The 15,578-nt window shown below is 40.0% G+C and overlaps 2 protein-coding genes across 5 annotated transcripts in view; both read left to right on the forward strand.

Annotated features, from left to right (window-relative positions):
• rps6ka3b (ribosomal protein S6 kinase, polypeptide 3b) overlaps positions 1-6,328 on the forward strand; it is a 43,851-nt gene extending 37,523 nt beyond the window's left edge. For 3 of the 4 annotated variants that reach the window (XM_044105038.1, XM_044105039.1, XM_044105036.1), the window contains 8 exons: positions 1,267-1,392; positions 1,499-1,588; positions 2,251-2,409; positions 2,879-3,040; positions 3,193-3,269; positions 3,368-3,485; positions 3,568-3,708; positions 5,814-6,328. In XM_044105038.1, coding sequence (XP_043960973.1) covers positions 1,267-1,392; positions 1,499-1,588; positions 2,251-2,409; positions 2,879-3,040; positions 3,193-3,269; positions 3,368-3,485; positions 3,568-3,708; positions 5,814-5,936 — 996 coding nt within the window. In that variant the 3' untranslated portion in view covers positions 5,937-6,328. The remainder of the gene's footprint in view (positions 1-1,266; positions 1,393-1,498; positions 1,589-2,250; positions 2,410-2,878; positions 3,041-3,192; positions 3,270-3,367; positions 3,486-3,567; positions 3,709-5,813) is intronic. The other variant, XM_044105037.1, reaches the window with a different exon arrangement.
• A 4,403-nt stretch (positions 6,329-10,731) lies between these two features.
• Positions 10,732-15,547, forward strand: LOC122824473 (eukaryotic translation initiation factor 1A, X-chromosomal). The gene is made up of 7 exons (XM_044105206.1): positions 10,732-10,919; positions 13,281-13,364; positions 13,908-14,011; positions 14,119-14,169; positions 14,293-14,374; positions 14,604-14,695; positions 14,846-15,547. The coding sequence occupies exons 1-7, from the start codon at positions 10,904-10,906 to the stop codon at positions 14,849-14,851; spliced, it is 435 nt and encodes a 144-aa protein (XP_043961141.1). The 5' UTR covers positions 10,732-10,903; the 3' UTR covers positions 14,852-15,547.
• Positions 15,548-15,578: the final 31 nt, after the last annotated feature.

Below are 15,578 nucleotides of genomic sequence, written 5' to 3' on the forward strand. Positions count from 1 at the left end.
AGAAAAGATGAAAGTCGAGGCAAAAACACTCCGAATGTTTCTGCTCATGGTTTTGTAGATGAATGCAGCAGATTTAATCATTCTGGGTAGAAAATGTTGAGCTGAACTCGACTGAACAGAACTGAGCTGCCTTTATTCCTGCAGCTGCATTCAGAAAGAACATCAAAGGAAGAACAAAAAGATGTAAAACAAATATTTAAGAATTAACAGGGGGGAGAATTTATCGTACTGTTTATTGTTAAGGTGGAATTTCTTATTATTGTGATAAGAAAGTGGAAATAAATTATGATTAATTATGTCTCAAATTTTGATTTTTTTACAATTTTCTCTACACGAGCATCAATAAATTGGAAATATGATAAAAAGCAGTTACTACATGCAATTTAGTGATCCATCCATCTATCCATCCATTTTCTTTACACCCTTCTTCCCTAATGGGGTCGGGAGGGTTGCTGGTGCCTCTCCAGCTGCGTTCCGGGCGAGAGGCGGGGTCACCCTGGACAGGTCGCCAGTCTGTCACAGGCAATTTAGTGATAAGAAACAAATTTCTTTTGGTCACCAGAATGAAAATGACACTTTAACGTTGATCATACTGTATGCTAACGGTGGACATTTATCATATCGTTTATCATTTATGGTGACAAATTTCTTATCTAATAAGAATTTTTATTTGTTTATTTATTTGTTAAATTCCAGTATTGACATTTTTAAGTCGTCTTCATTCCTGGGTTTTATTATTTTATCCACTGTTTGTTCAAAGTATCAATGAATTCAAATAAATTTGTGTGCAGCTTATCAGGCTCCTTTACCTGACTGGTGTCAGAAGGAACATGTTACAAACAGGAATGTTTCTCAAGGTTATTTGTGTTTGTGGGGCTATAATTGCTGTGACACACAGTTACAGTCACATAGTTACCTAAAAACGATGTAATAAATAGTTCTTATTGTCACTTTTGTTATTATCACAGTGGCACCACAGAGTATCGTGATAAAATCTTAATTTCATGTCGTTTAGTGCTGCTGTATGCAGATGATGCTCATGTTTGTACTTGTCAACAGTTGACAGTGAAAAGATGTAAATAAAATAAACTAAATCTTTTGTTTTGAATTTTCCAAATCCATTTGGAAAATCTTTTCTTTAATAGCTTTTTTTTATTTATATTATTTTAAACATTCATAGGAACGTTTGGTAGCGTTTCACAGTTTCTGATCTTCCTCCCGTCTGAAACTTGGACTGATGTTGTACGTTTGGTGGTTTTCTCACAGCAGCTTCACAGAAGCACGTCCCAGTGTTCGGACACCTATGACATCAAAGAGGACATCGGCGTCGGCTCCTACTCCATCTGCAAGCGCTGCATCAACAAAGTCACCGGCATGGAGTACGCCGTGAAGGTAACGCCGCCGATGAAAACATTCCTGCTGCCAGACGCTCATCAGGGAAAACTAGGTCTGATTTCTACAAATTTAACTTTAAATTTAAGAACTGATTTTGTTCCAGATCATCAACAAGGCCAAGAAGGATCCAACAGAGGAGGTGGAAATCCTACTGAGATACAGACAGCATCCGAACATCATCACCCTGAAGGATGTGAGTCTGATGGATGGACGGACGGATGGATGGATTGATTGATTGATCGATCGATCCTCCATCTTGTTTTTTCGCCCTGACCTCAGAAAGTTTCCAAACTGAATCGTTTCTCCATCAGGTTTTTTTGTTTTTTTGGGGGGGTTTTCCCCACCAGGGGGTCTTTTTGTGGCTCTCGTGTCCCTTATATAACAGTAGGCGGACAGGAAAGGGGGGAAGACATGCGGCAAATGTCGTCTGGTCCGGGAATCGAACCCGCGACGGCCGCGTCGAGGACCGAAGGCCTCCAAACGTGGGGCGCGCCACCGGAGCACGCCCCTCTATCAGGGTTTTTTGGCTGTGAATTTTTTGCGCCTCGTTTCCTGAATGAATCTGTTTAGTTTTTATTTTTGTCCTGTAATTCTAAAGGTCCGTCTGATTCTCCTCAATCATCTGCTGGCTATATTTGTGACTCATGGGGTCACCGCGGGGTCACGCCGAATCCGAACAACAACTTCCTGCTGTGATTTAGCTCTGACTCAGCTGTAATAATCCGCCTTCCCTCCAGGATTTAATTTCCCTCTGAAGTTTTAGATCCGTTTCTCTCCTGGATGTTTTTAGAAGCCGGTGGTTTCAGTGATTCAGCGGCTGACGTTGTGTGGGCGGTTTGTGTTTTCCTGCTGTAGGTGTATGACGACGGCCGCTCGGTGTTCCTGGTGACGGAGCTGATGAAGGGAGGAGAGCTGCTGGATAAGATCCTGCGGCAGAAGTTCTTCTCTGAGCGGGAAGCCAGCGCCGTGCTCTACACCATCACCAAGACCGTGGAGTATCTGCACGTCAACGGGGTAAACGCCTCTGAAGTTTAGATTCAGAAAACCTTCAACCTGAAGACATGGAAACAATCTGTTAGAAAACTCATAACTGATTTACATTTTTTAAAATCTTCAAATAACCTGAAAGTAAATCAATTGCAAATAGAAATTATGAAACTTTTAAATGCTAATATTCCAGCTAGGTGCATAAAAAAATTATTTTAAATATCTATAAGCTTCCACACAGGCTGGACATTTAAATATAATTTAACATTTTAATTTAAAAAAATCTTAAAAGTGTGGCGTGCATCTGGATGCCGTCCTCCGTCTTTAAAGTATTTATAATATTGTATAAAAAAGACTTAAATAAAAAATTGCAGAATGTGGCAGATTTATTAATTGATTAATTATAACCGATTAATTGATAACTAAATCATTAGTTGCAGTTCTGGTCTGGACCTGCGATCCGAGGCGACCAACCAGGTGTCTCCTCGTTCTGCAGGTGGTGCACAGAGACCTGAAGCCCAGCAACATCCTGTACGTTGACGAGAGCGGCAACGCCGAGTCCATCCGGATCTGTGACTTTGGTTTCGCCAAACAGCTGAGAGCCGAGAACGGCCTGCTCATGACGCCATGCTACACCGCCAACTTCGTCGCTCCAGAGGTCCGAGTCACTCTGCTTTACGGTTTTATTAGGTTTTCCTTTAAGCATGAAAATAATGTCTGTCTGTTTCCAGTTTATTGGTTTGTAATGTCGTCTCGCAGCAGAGAGAAAATAGGAGTGAAAAACGTCTGGAAGTTGTTTTTGTCTTGCAGGTGTTGAAGAAGCAGGGATACGATGCAGCCTGTGACATCTGGAGTCTGGGCGTTCTGCTCTACACAATGCTAACAGGGTAGCTTTAGCCTCTCTTCCAACAAACCTTTTTATACTTTCAGTTTTATTGAACATAAATATTCAGGTTCATTTTATGTTCTGTACGTTTTTCTCCAGTTTTACTCCTTTTGCTAACGGTCCAGACGACACACCAGAGGAGATTCTGGCTCGGATCGGCAGTGGGAAGTTCTCCCTCACTGGAGGATACTGGAACTCTGTCTCCGCTGAAGCAAAGGTCTGAACTCAGGAACAAAGGTTGGGGGAAGAAATAAATAATAACCAGGGTTTAGTTAAAGGCAGTTTGTTCTGTCTGGTAGGATCTGGTGTCCAAGATGCTGCATGTAGATCCTCATCGGCGACTGACAGCGGCTCAAGTCCTCAAACATCCCTGGGTGATGCACAGAGACCAGCTGCCCAAATACACCCTGAACAGACAGGATGCACCTCACCTCGTCAAGGTAACCATTCAACCATCCATTGACCAATCCATCCAACCATCCATTGACCAATCCATCCAACCATCCATTGACCAATCCATCCAACCATTCATTGACCAATCCATCCAACCATCCATTGACCAATCCAACCATTGACCAATCCATCCATCCAACCATTCATTGACCAATCCATCCAACCATTCATTGACCAATCCATCCAACCATCCATTGACCAATCCAACCATTGACCAATCCATCCATCCAACCATTCATTGACCAATCCATCCAACCATTCATTGACCAATCCATCCAACCAACCATTGACTAATCCATCCATCCAACCAACCATTGACCAATCCATCCATCCATCCATTGACCAATCCATCCATCCATTCATTGACCAATCCATCCAACCATCCATTGACCAATCCAACCATTGACCAATCCATCCATTGACCAATCCATCCATCCAACCATTCATTGACCAATCCATCCAACCATTCATTGACCAATCCATCCAACCATCCATTGACCAATCCAACCATTGACCAATCCATCCATCCAACCATTCATTGACCAATCCATCCAACCATTCATTGACCAATCCATCCAACCAACCATTGACTAATCCATCCATCCAACCAACCATTGACCAATCCATCCATCCATCCATTGACCAATCCATCCAACCAACCATTGACCAATCCATCCAACCATCCATTGACCAATCCATCCATCCATTCATTGACCAATCCAACCATTGACTAATCCATCCAACCAACCATTGACTAATCCATCCATCCAACCAACCATTGACCAATCCATCCATCCATCCATTGACCAATCCATCCATCCATTCATTGACCAATCCATCCAACCATCCATTGACCAATCCAACCATTGACCAATCCATCCATTGACCAATCCATCCATCCAACCATTCATTGACCAATCCATCCAACCATTCATTGACCAATCCATCCAACCATCCATTGACCAATCCAACCATTGACCAATCCATCCATCCAACCATTCATTGACCAATCCATCCAACCAACCATTCATTGACCAATCCATCCAACCATTCATTGACCAATCCATCCAACCAACCATTGACTAATCCATCCATCCAACCAACCATTGACCAATCCATCCATCCATCCATTGACCAATCCATCCAACCAACCATTGACCAATCCATCCAACCATCCATTGACCAATCCATCCATCCATTCATTGACCAATCCAACCATTGACTAATCCATCCAACCAACCATTGACTAATCCATCCATCCAACCAACCATTGACCAATCCATCCATCCATCCATTGACCAATCCATCCATCCATTCATTGACCAATCCATCCAACCATCCATTGACCAATCCAACCATTGACCAATCCATCCATTGACCAATCCATCCATCCAACCATTCATTGACCAATCCATCCAACCATTCATTGACCAATCCATCCAACCATCCATTGACCAATCCAACCATTGACCAATCCATCCATCCAACCATTCATTGACCAATCCATCCAACCATTCATTGACCAATCCATCCAACCAACCATTGACTAATCCATCCATCCAACCAACCATTGACCAATCCATCCATCCATCCATTGACCAATCCATCCAACCAACCATTGACCAATCCATCCAACCATCCATTGACCAATCCATCCATCCATTCATTGACCAATCCAACCATTGACTAATCCATCCATCCAACCATTCATTGACCAATCCATCCAACCATTCATTGACCAATCCATCCAACCAACCATTGACTAATCCATCCATCCATCCATCCATTGACCAATCCATCCAACCAACCATTGACCAATCCATCCATCCATTCATTGACCAATCCAACCATTGACTAATCCATCCATCCATCCATCCATTGACCAATCCATCCAACCATCCATTGACCAATCCATTCATTGACCAGACTATCCGTCTTTGTAATGTTTTCATATTTCCAATCCTTTCTGACAGAAAACATGAAAACTTGTTTTGGTGTTTAGGAGAAAACTGCCCTGCATCACATCAGGAGATTTAATCTGTATCAGACTGTTGAGTAAATTGCTCTGTCTGTGTGACTTCCTGTCCCGCAGGGCGCCATGGCCGCCACCTACTCGGCTCTGAACCGGAACGTTCCCCCGGTTCTGGAGCCGGTTGGCTGCTCCACTCTGGCCCAGCGGAGGGGGGTGAAGAAGATCACCTCCACCGCTCTTTGACTTCCTCCTCCTCCTCTTCCTCCTGTCAACTCTGACCTCGATCTGATCGCTGCCGGACCTCCCCGCCACCCCCTGCGGTCCGGTCCGGTTGGACAGACTACTGATGGACCTGAGAGCCGCTTACGCCAAATAGAAGCACATCCCGTCTCTGCCCCGCCCTGCACCTTACCGGGTTCTCCTGACTCTCAGCTTTAGCATCACCAATCAACACAAACACAGACCAGTGGGCCCATGAACCTGTGGGCCTGTGGGCCCATGAACCCGGCTTCTGCTTCGGACAATCAGCGCTTCCTCACCACTCCGAGGCTGCATCAGGAAAACGAGTATTTATTAACCTTTGACGGGAAATCATAGGAACAAAGTAACGTAAGGTAAAGTAGGCGTTTTAAAGAGCTAGAATCATTGTTATCTGTGTAGTTGTAGATTCTGCATTTAAACCTCAAGTAGCCTCTGAGACGGACAAAAGTCCAGATCAGCTCAGGAAGCAGCCGCCTGGGACTGTCGCTGCTCGCCTTTTAAAAGGGAAACCGACATCTCACTGGACCCACAAAGGTTTTAAAATCCCATCTGTTGGGAAAACATTTTTCTTTTTCCTCTTTTTCATCATTCAGGAACAAAACAGCAAAATGTTTCAAACATTCACCATTGAAACTTTTCATTTCTGCCAACATTTATCCAAAAACCAACATGGAAAATACTCTGGAATCAAACTGAATCTGCAAAAAGAGTTTTCTGGCACTCTGCTGCCCCCTAGTGACCACAACAGCTATAACAAGCCATTTTTCACCTATTTTTATATTTTTCATTTTTGGAAATAAGATAAACTTAAATTTCACACCAAATATCATGAACATTTTTGGTTACTGTCTAAAATGATCAGAAACAGATTTATGCAGATTAGGGAGCAACTAAATCTGTGGTGCTCAGTTTATCTCATTTAACTTTTGGAAATAAAAATTAAGTGATGTTGAAAAAAAGTTGCTATTTCTCCCTCAACACTAAAAAAATTCTACGTAAAATAAATATAAACTTGTAGGAATATTTGCGATGACCTTTGGTAGTAAAACAGACGATGTTTATGTGAATTTATTTTAAAAATCCAGATGTTTCCTGATGCGTTTCCTTTGTGATTCGGATGAAGCAGTGAGGTCATCTGGTGCTGTTTGGAGCTCTGCAGATCAGACACTTTAAATTAGAAACATCGTTTAAAGTTTCAACACAGCACAGAAAGTAGGGCTTTCCTCGTCTCAATTGGCATTTTGATACATTTTACAAAGTTTTATTTTAAGTTTGGTGAACTTTTTAGAGTTTTTAACCTCAAAAGTTTATTTTAACTGTGTCACGCACTTTAGATTTTGACCTTTTTTTTCTATCTAAATCACTTTCATGCCCATAGTTTCATCTCTACAAATAAAGTTTGTACATCAGAACATTGGTATTTCTGTCCACTTCGACCCGGTGTGACTCTCACTGCTGTAGGACTTTTGACTTTTAGTCAAATGACCTCAGAGCTTAGTGTTCACACACACAACTGAATTCACTTCCATTGTAATTCCTCTATCAAAATTAGCCGTCATCCCTCCATATAAAACACTGTAGACGTATAAAGTTTCTCATATGTGGCCAGAGGAACGTTATGCTTCTCACTGGATTATTCAATACAACTTACGGTTTTCACTCAGTTTGTTTGCAGCTTAAACTCCTGGTTATTTTTCTGTCTTACTCCCCAGAAAAGGCGGGAATCACCATGGCAACTTGTTCTTACCAGTTATGTTTTTGTTTTTCCATGGTGTGCAGTAGAATAAGCATTTGGGAGACTGAGCAGGAGGAAACCTGAGCACCACTGATTTAAATCCCCTCCAGATGTTCACAGGAATAATTCAGGAACCGTTTCAGGATCTGAAAGCAGCTTGAAGCGTTTCCTGTCCTCCATCTTTAGACGGTCTAGAGCCGCCTGCTTCCTCGCAGCGCCGCCTGAAGGATTTCTGCCTCTCAGTACGAGCCGTCGGTGCAGCAGAACTGTAAATATGAACATGTTGGGCAACTCAGGTTTCTACGAATCAAGACGATGCATTTTTGTAGGAGGAAAAGCACAGGAACACGAGCGAAACAGACGAACAAAAGGTTCTTATTATAAGACGTTCTCTGAGTTAAAGTGGGAACATTTTACACGTCCAATTTGTCTTTCCAGATTTCTGTTTTCCTCTCAAAGTCTTAAAAAACCGACCTCTAGAGGATCTGGAGGTTCTGAAATCAAACTCTTCCGTAGTTGGTGTTGCGTTCCTGTGATCTGTGTTCAGCATTTATGCCTGATGATGATGATGATGATGATGATGATGATGATGATGATGATTCTCTGGCAGCAAACCCTTTAAAACTGAGCAGAAAACATTAAAAACATTCCAGTTGTTGGCTTCACCCTGGAGGTCTAATTGTTAGCATGACGCTAATGTTTAGTATCATGCTAACATGATACTAAACATTAGCATCATGCTAACAATTAGCATCACGCTTGCTCTTTAGAGTCAGCAGAAAACTAATTTATGCAAACCTTTCCAAAAAATAGATCCGTCCTGAACTGAAGCTGAATTACACTCCTCGAGTTTAGCCACCAGGGGGCGCTGCATTTATTTAACTTCTTTGACCAAATTATTCAGCTTCATCATCTTTGACCCGTTACTCATCAGTGAAATGAATCCTGGTGTGAGTTTGGTTCTGGTGCAGAGCGATGGAGGACAAATAAAAGTGAAAAGTCAGAAACTGTAAACCTGACGACCTCGGAGGCCCGTTTTCACCGGCGCTGAAATGAAAACATCAAACATGTCAGATTAACGTCTAAATCATAAACGAGTCATTTTCTGGATAAATCAAATTTGAAAAAATTAAAACAAATGTTTCCTCACTGAAGGAATGAGTAAAGTTTAGACTTAAACTATTTTTAATTTCAAATCAAATAAAATTGTATTTGTAAAGTTATATTGTAAAGCAAGACATTTTAAAGTGCTTTACATCATAAAAATCATCTTTTTAAATAGTTTTTACTCTTTTCTTCAGTAATGACTGTCAGTCCACATTTAGACTCTAAAGATACTTTGTGAGTTTTATTTTCTCTTTATGTTTTTGTTTTAACTGGTGAAATCAGGCCTCTGCTGACGTCTGTAACTGAGTTTTTAAAAGCAAAAATACATTTCTTCACAGCAGAAATCCCTCTTCTGTAGTCGTGAAAACATTAAAAACTTTCTGTGGTCGTCTGAATGTCATCTTAAAGGGATAAACTTCAGAATTTCTTTATGTTTTATAAATAACTATTGATTTATGTTGAATTTTGTTTATTCTTCTGTCAGTGTACAGCTCTGGGTTAAAGAGAGATAAATAAAATGACCTTTTCTGTAATTATAAACAGAGAAATAGCTTTTTTCTCTTCCTCTCACTCTTCCTCTTTTCGTCTGATTCTGTCAGAAATGTATTCAGCCCTGCTGCTACGCCAGCTCTCTGTTTTTGTACCTGCAGAGTTGGACTTTCTATGAAAAACAATAAAAAAACAATAAAAAAACAATAATCGATAAAATGCCTTTGCTTTTTATTGATCAAAATAAAACCATGAGGATATTTCAGAAATATTAAATTATTTTCTTTTGTCACTGGTTAAAAATCCTGAAAAAGAGCTTTTATAAAACCAATTTGATCATAAATGTATTTAAACCTCCCATGTCCAGCTGTTTCATAGACAAAAATAACTCTAAATTAAGTTAAATGTTGACAGGTACTACCGTTTTCTGTAGGGGTTGTGCGTATTAGTCATGAGAAGTGATCATCTTACCTGCAGTAGCCAGATATTTTTCAGTTTGGAAAATCCAGACATTTAAAGGAGAAGTTGAGCAAACTTTAAGCTTTTAATTATTTTTAGTTGTAAGTATGTGGCAGTTAGCTTAAGAAGCTGTCGGTTGCAATGTTTTCCCGGTTCAAAAGTACTTAGCTTTTCCAGCGGCTATTAGCTTCTAGTTGTTAGCTTGTTAGTGGTTAGATGTGAAATTGATGCTTCCAAGTCCTTTCTATGTTTTTTTTTATAAATTGATTTGTTGGATATATTTGGTGAATTATTTTGAAGTTGGTGACCAAGTACTTGTCCAAGTCCAAATCAATGACTTGTTAATATTCATAAAGTTTTTAATCCAATAGAACTGAAAATGAGTGATAATGAATCACATGTCTAAGAGTTTTGTTATCATATATTTTATCCAAAATATCAATGCCATTATTGAATTAATTTTTCGTTTATGGTGCTTGTATATTTGTTCCACTTCTCCTTTGTAACAGCCTTACAAAACCAGTTGGAATCATATTAAAAACTTTTCTCTCGATTAAAAATTCCCAGACATTCAGTATATGTCAAATGATAACTTTTTTCATACACAGGTTACATAAATATTAGTGTCTTGAAACAATTCCTCATAAAATATTGATTTATCTTTAACATATTTGTTATTCCAAATTTAGAATTTATGCTGAGGAAAATTATTCTTGTAAATTAGATGCTAGTATGATAAAGCTTTTATTTCAAACTTAAAGAGCTGGATAGAAACTTTGTTGACATCAAAATATCTTAAAAAGAAATTCGACTTCATCTTCTTTAAAAATAAAGTTTGGTATTAAATACGATAACTATGTTTTGCCCCTGCTTAAATCCTTGATTCTTTTTTCTGTTCTGATTAATCTGCCACTCCCAACATGGCGGCTTGGCTCTTGCATTAACCCTGTCAAACTAAGCTGCGTCACGGTTTTCAATAAAGCACTGCAGTTTTGAACGCGCTGTCCTGCGCTTGCGCACACAGACAGAAACTCAGCGCTAAGCAAGTAGCTTCTGGCTCCGTTCAGTTGTTTAAATCTGATCCTGTCTGACGTTTGTAAACATCTACCAGCCGCCAGTTGTACCGAGGAGGGTTGAAGCGAACCTGGTGTAAAGGAATATGCCCAAAAATAAAGGTAAGAGGCCGAAAATGGAGGCATTTACTGCTCTGCGGTAGTTTAGCCCGCCGTGTGAAAAACGTGACCCGGGCCGGCTAACTCCGTTAGCAGCAGGTATCGGAGTGCGCTATTGATCAGGGGTTCGTGTTTAAAATAAACTCTGAATATTCACATTAATTAAGTTAATTTAAGTCTGTTGAAGCTGTTTGACATTTAGAGACGGTTAGCTCGTAACTGGCTAGCTGACACAGCTAAGCTCCACCCTGGGCTGGCCTTCTGACATCTGTTCACTAATTTATCTAAATTTACCTAATAACACACGTCTGCTTAAACATATATTGTTAAAATAATGTAAAGGTTTTATTTCAGCGTCCAGTTGAGTTTTATATGAGCTAATCAGCTCGAGAGAATCATTATCTGATATTTAGTGTTACAGAAGCAAATTTAAGCTCCAACTTCTGTGATATTTTAAATAAGTTTAAACGACAAAACTCCCATTTAACCTTAGCTGTAATGTTTAAATGTCTTTATTTTACTTCTGTAGAGTCAAAGTTTATCTTTAAAGTTGGTTTTGATCAATAGATCTCTGGACTTTCTGAAAACATGTTTATTATAGTTAATTTTCAGATTCAATAAAAAAAATTATTGATCTGAAAAGTAAATTAAATGTTGTAATTCATGTTTTCCGAGGTTCAGAGTTATAGATGCTGTGGAAAGGAAGGATCTCCTGTAGCAGTCTGTATTATAGCGGCTCTGGTTAAGCCTCTGACTGAAGTCATTGTAAAACAATCCCATGAAGACGATGCTCAGGGTTCATCATTTGAAATGTTCTGTTTTGTATAATAAGTTTTAATTATAAAGAGCTTTAGATCATATATTTTAGTTGGTTAAATGTTAAAATGTTTTCTTCTAAAATAATGGACAAAAAAGATAAAAGATGTACTTAAAACCTGAATAAACAGTCTGACAGGATTAAAAGCATTTATCCAAATTCTGTTTATAATAATCAGAATAATTCTGAAAAACAAAACAAAAAATAAACTGTGTATTGAAATATGTCTTTTCATGTTTGCAGACTTTATTTCTTACTTTAAATGTAAAACTCAGAATTTAGATTTAAACAGCGTCCTTTTATCATCCTCACATAACCTGTCAGTTTTTATTTGACCGTTTTATTGTTAATCCACAGATAAATATTCACTCATTTCACAATAAAAGGGCAAATTCTGCTGCTTTTTGGCCCTCTGGGCCTTCCACACTTTAGAGATTTAACTCAAAGCAGCTGTTTTTATTTTTACACGTCAGAGTAGGATTAGTTTCCTGTATGAATTTATTGTTTCTACAACCCAGAATCTGATAACTGGAGGCTCTAAAGGTGAAAGGTCAGGATAGAGTCAGAGATGGAAACTTCTGGACTCCTTGTCTGAAGAAGTTTATTAAATCCCATAATAAACAGACATGAATAACTCGGAGCTTAATGAACAGTTTCATCATGTTATCTGCAGGTTGTGTCATTTGCATTAATCCCAGTTTCCTCCCAGTTTCCTCCCAGTTCAGCTTCATTTAATCTGGGAAGCATAAAAAGGCCAAAATGACCCTCAGGCCGAAAGAACCAACAAAATACTGAGTTTGGTTTAATCCACACAACAATAAGTTAAGTTGTAATATTTAATTAAATGAGTAAAGTTGTCTTTTTTTTTTCAGATGTAAATTAGATCCAAACGTTTAAATAATTTTACAGATTTGCTTCAGTAAAACAAAGATGTGAATTTTTAAAGACTGAAAATAATTAAACATTTTTGGCCAATTCTGAGCAACAAAAACAAGATTTAAGTCACTTTAATGAAAAAATAAAAATACACCAAGCTTAATAACTTGTATTATGTTGAATTTGAGTCGTGGGCCAAACAAAATCAGTCCAGGGGCCACAAATGGCCCCCAGGCCACACTTTGTCCTCAAAAAACAAACTTAACTCGTCCCTTATCTTCTGTCATGGACTTGACCTGAATTCAAAGTCTAAATAAACAGAAGATGTAAAACAAGATGGCCGCCCCGACTTCACTCCAAATAAAACCCAGATTTTCCAGAAATGAAATCTTCAAAACCCTGAAATTTGGTTAATTAATAAGTGGATTTATTTCCTATTCATATATAAAACCTTTTCCTTCTGATGTTTTCTATCCAGTCATGATTTGGTTTCTATAAACTTTTGTCTAATTTCAATAAAACTTTACGGAAATAATCAGCTGCTGAGAAGATTAGAGACACAAGATCATCTATAAATCTTAATATCTTAATGTTCAGCTGATCGGCAGGAAGCCGGCGCTGCGTTCAGGTTTCCGGTGTGAAGCGTTGATGGTTTTCTGCTCTGCCTGCAGGTAAAGGAGGAAAGAACCGGCGACGTGGAAAGAACGAGAATGAGTCCGAGAAGAGAGAGCTGGTGTTCAAGGAGGACGGGCAGGGTGAGTTCTGCTGATCCAAACGGCCAGAACCGGAACCAGAGATGATTAATCACGATTAATCGTTTCTGTCCTACTTTTCAAAGTAACTTTTTGTCTGTCAACGTGTTGCACATCAATCTGGAGACGGGGAGACTTTCTTTGAATACAGTGTCAGTTTTTGATATGGGCAGTTGCCCAGGGTGATACCAGAAAGGGGCGAGGCACCTAAGTACTAGAAAATAAAATATTTATCTGTCAGCTGAAATTACTGAGGTTTTTAATCTGTAAACAGTTAAATTTAGTTAAATTGAGTTTTTCCAGCCACCAGGCTGAAAACTCCTTTCTACGAACGTTTTCTATTTTTAAGACTTTCAGTTGGTGTTTAGGTTTTAATAATATCTTTAAATAAACATATAGTGATATTTTCAAACTTCCTTTAAACCCGCCGCTGGGTGGCCGGCTTGGCGCCCCGACCACCGCCGTCAGCAAAACGAAACCATTTCCTGTTTCCTGTAGTTTTAAGGCGTTTGAAACATCCGATGACGCGGCGCTGGTCTCTTCCAGAATACGCCCAGGTGATCAAGATGCTGGGGAACGGCCGCCTGGAGGCCATGTGCTTCGACGGCACCAAGCGGCTCTGCCACATCAGAGGAAAACTCCGGAAAAAGGTAGGAGAACCGCCGAGTCGGCACTGCGGCAGGTCGATTGTGCAGAGGTCACAGAGGTCGTGTGACCTCCTCTGACCCCGGCTGACCTCTTTGTTTCCGTCCTCCAGGTCTGGATAAACACGTCTGACATCATCCTGGTGGGGCTGAGGGATTACCAGGTGAGCAACTGGGACCAGTTTGACTTCCTTCACTGACTGGGTTTCTGTCTGGTTTTATGTTCCGGTAATCTGACCGGATCAGAACCGTTTCTAACAGCTTTGTGATTCTAAATTTTTTTTAAGGACAACAAAGCCGACGTGATCCTGAAGTACAACGCAGACGAGGCTCGGAGTTTGAAGGCTTATGGAGAACTTCCAGAACACGGTGAGTTTAAAGTGGGTCATCAGTAGAACCAGTAGACGGTTCCGTTACTGGGAATCGTTACGGTTTTAAATGTCTGTCTGTCCGTTGGGTTAGAAAGATGCTGGGATCTGATGGACGGTTTGAAACCAGAGGGAACCGTCGTCCCAACACTGATTAACGCAGAAAAATAAATAAAATGCCACCTGCAGCCAGGCTGTCAAATATTCTGACTTCTTCTTCTTCCTCACAGCTAAAATCAACGAGACGGACACTTTCGGACCCGGAGACGACGACGAGATCCAGTTCGACGACATCGGCGACGATGATGAAGATATCGATGATGTAAGCTCAAAGTTTTGCTCACATTTCTCAGGAAGTTTAATTTAATTTTGAAAAGTGAAGGTTTATTGTTCTTCATCATCTGAAGTTAAAAGGTTTACTGTAGTTTATCTCAGTTTGATGATAATCTGTCTGTTTGTTTTCATGTTGCAGATCTAAAACGCTGCGGCTGAAGGAGGAAGGCAGGATTTTACTACAGAAGCTCCAATTGAGATGTTTTGAGCCGATTCTGCAAATAATCACCTTTTTTTTATTATTATTAATATTAAAGATGAGCCTGTGACGTCCAAACCCGGTTTATTAATGTTCTGTCTGGTTACTCCATCTGTAGTTTTGGTTCTGGATGAAAGTGAGACGCTGCGGCGGGACGACGGAGCGTTTCCGTTTTCCTCCTCAAAACTGTTTTGTTTTGTTGACATTCTCTCTCCAAACACGCCATCTTTTTTTTTAATTATTATTAAAAAAAGAAAATGTATTTATGATTAATTTCACAGCATGTGGGATTTAGAGACTGAACCGAATGTGTCGGTTTGCTGATAAAGTGCTGAGTCGGCGGAACCGGACCGGTTCTGGACTGAACCATGAAGGCGACTCCTCCTTAGTCTGACATTTCTTTACCTTTTTTTTTTCTGTCGGCTCGCTCTGCGGTGAAACCAGAGGTTCCCAACGTTCCCAGTGTTCCCAGTCCACTCAGAGCTTATCTTTCACACACCTCAGAGTCAGATTATATATGAGCTTATAGCAGATTATTTTTATTTCCTGTTTGCGCTTTGGGAGCCTCTGCTCTGTCCCACTTGGATGCAGATGTGCGATGATGTTTTGCCGGGTTTCCAATAAAGATCTTAACTCCTCTCACCAGGTGTGGCGGTTTCTCACTTCCTGAACC

The sequence above is a fragment of the Gambusia affinis genome, linkage group LG21, assembly GCF_019740435.1.
Source record: "Gambusia affinis linkage group LG21, SWU_Gaff_1.0, whole genome shotgun sequence".
NCBI classification, from domain to species: domain Eukaryota; kingdom Metazoa; phylum Chordata; class Actinopteri; order Cyprinodontiformes; family Poeciliidae; genus Gambusia; species Gambusia affinis.

What these genes read in the sequence shown, in the direction of transcription:
- LOC122824473 (XM_044105206.1), top strand. An exon ending in GTTCAAGGAGGACGGGCAGG is followed by an intron (nt 13,365 to 13,907) that starts GTGAGTTCTGCT and finishes GGTCTCTTCCAG; the next exon opens with AATACGCCCAGGTGATCAAG. An exon ending in TGGGGCTGAGGGATTACCAG is followed by an intron (nt 14,170 to 14,292) that starts GTGAGCAACTGG and finishes ATTTTTTTTAAG; the next exon opens with GACAACAAAGCCGACGTGAT.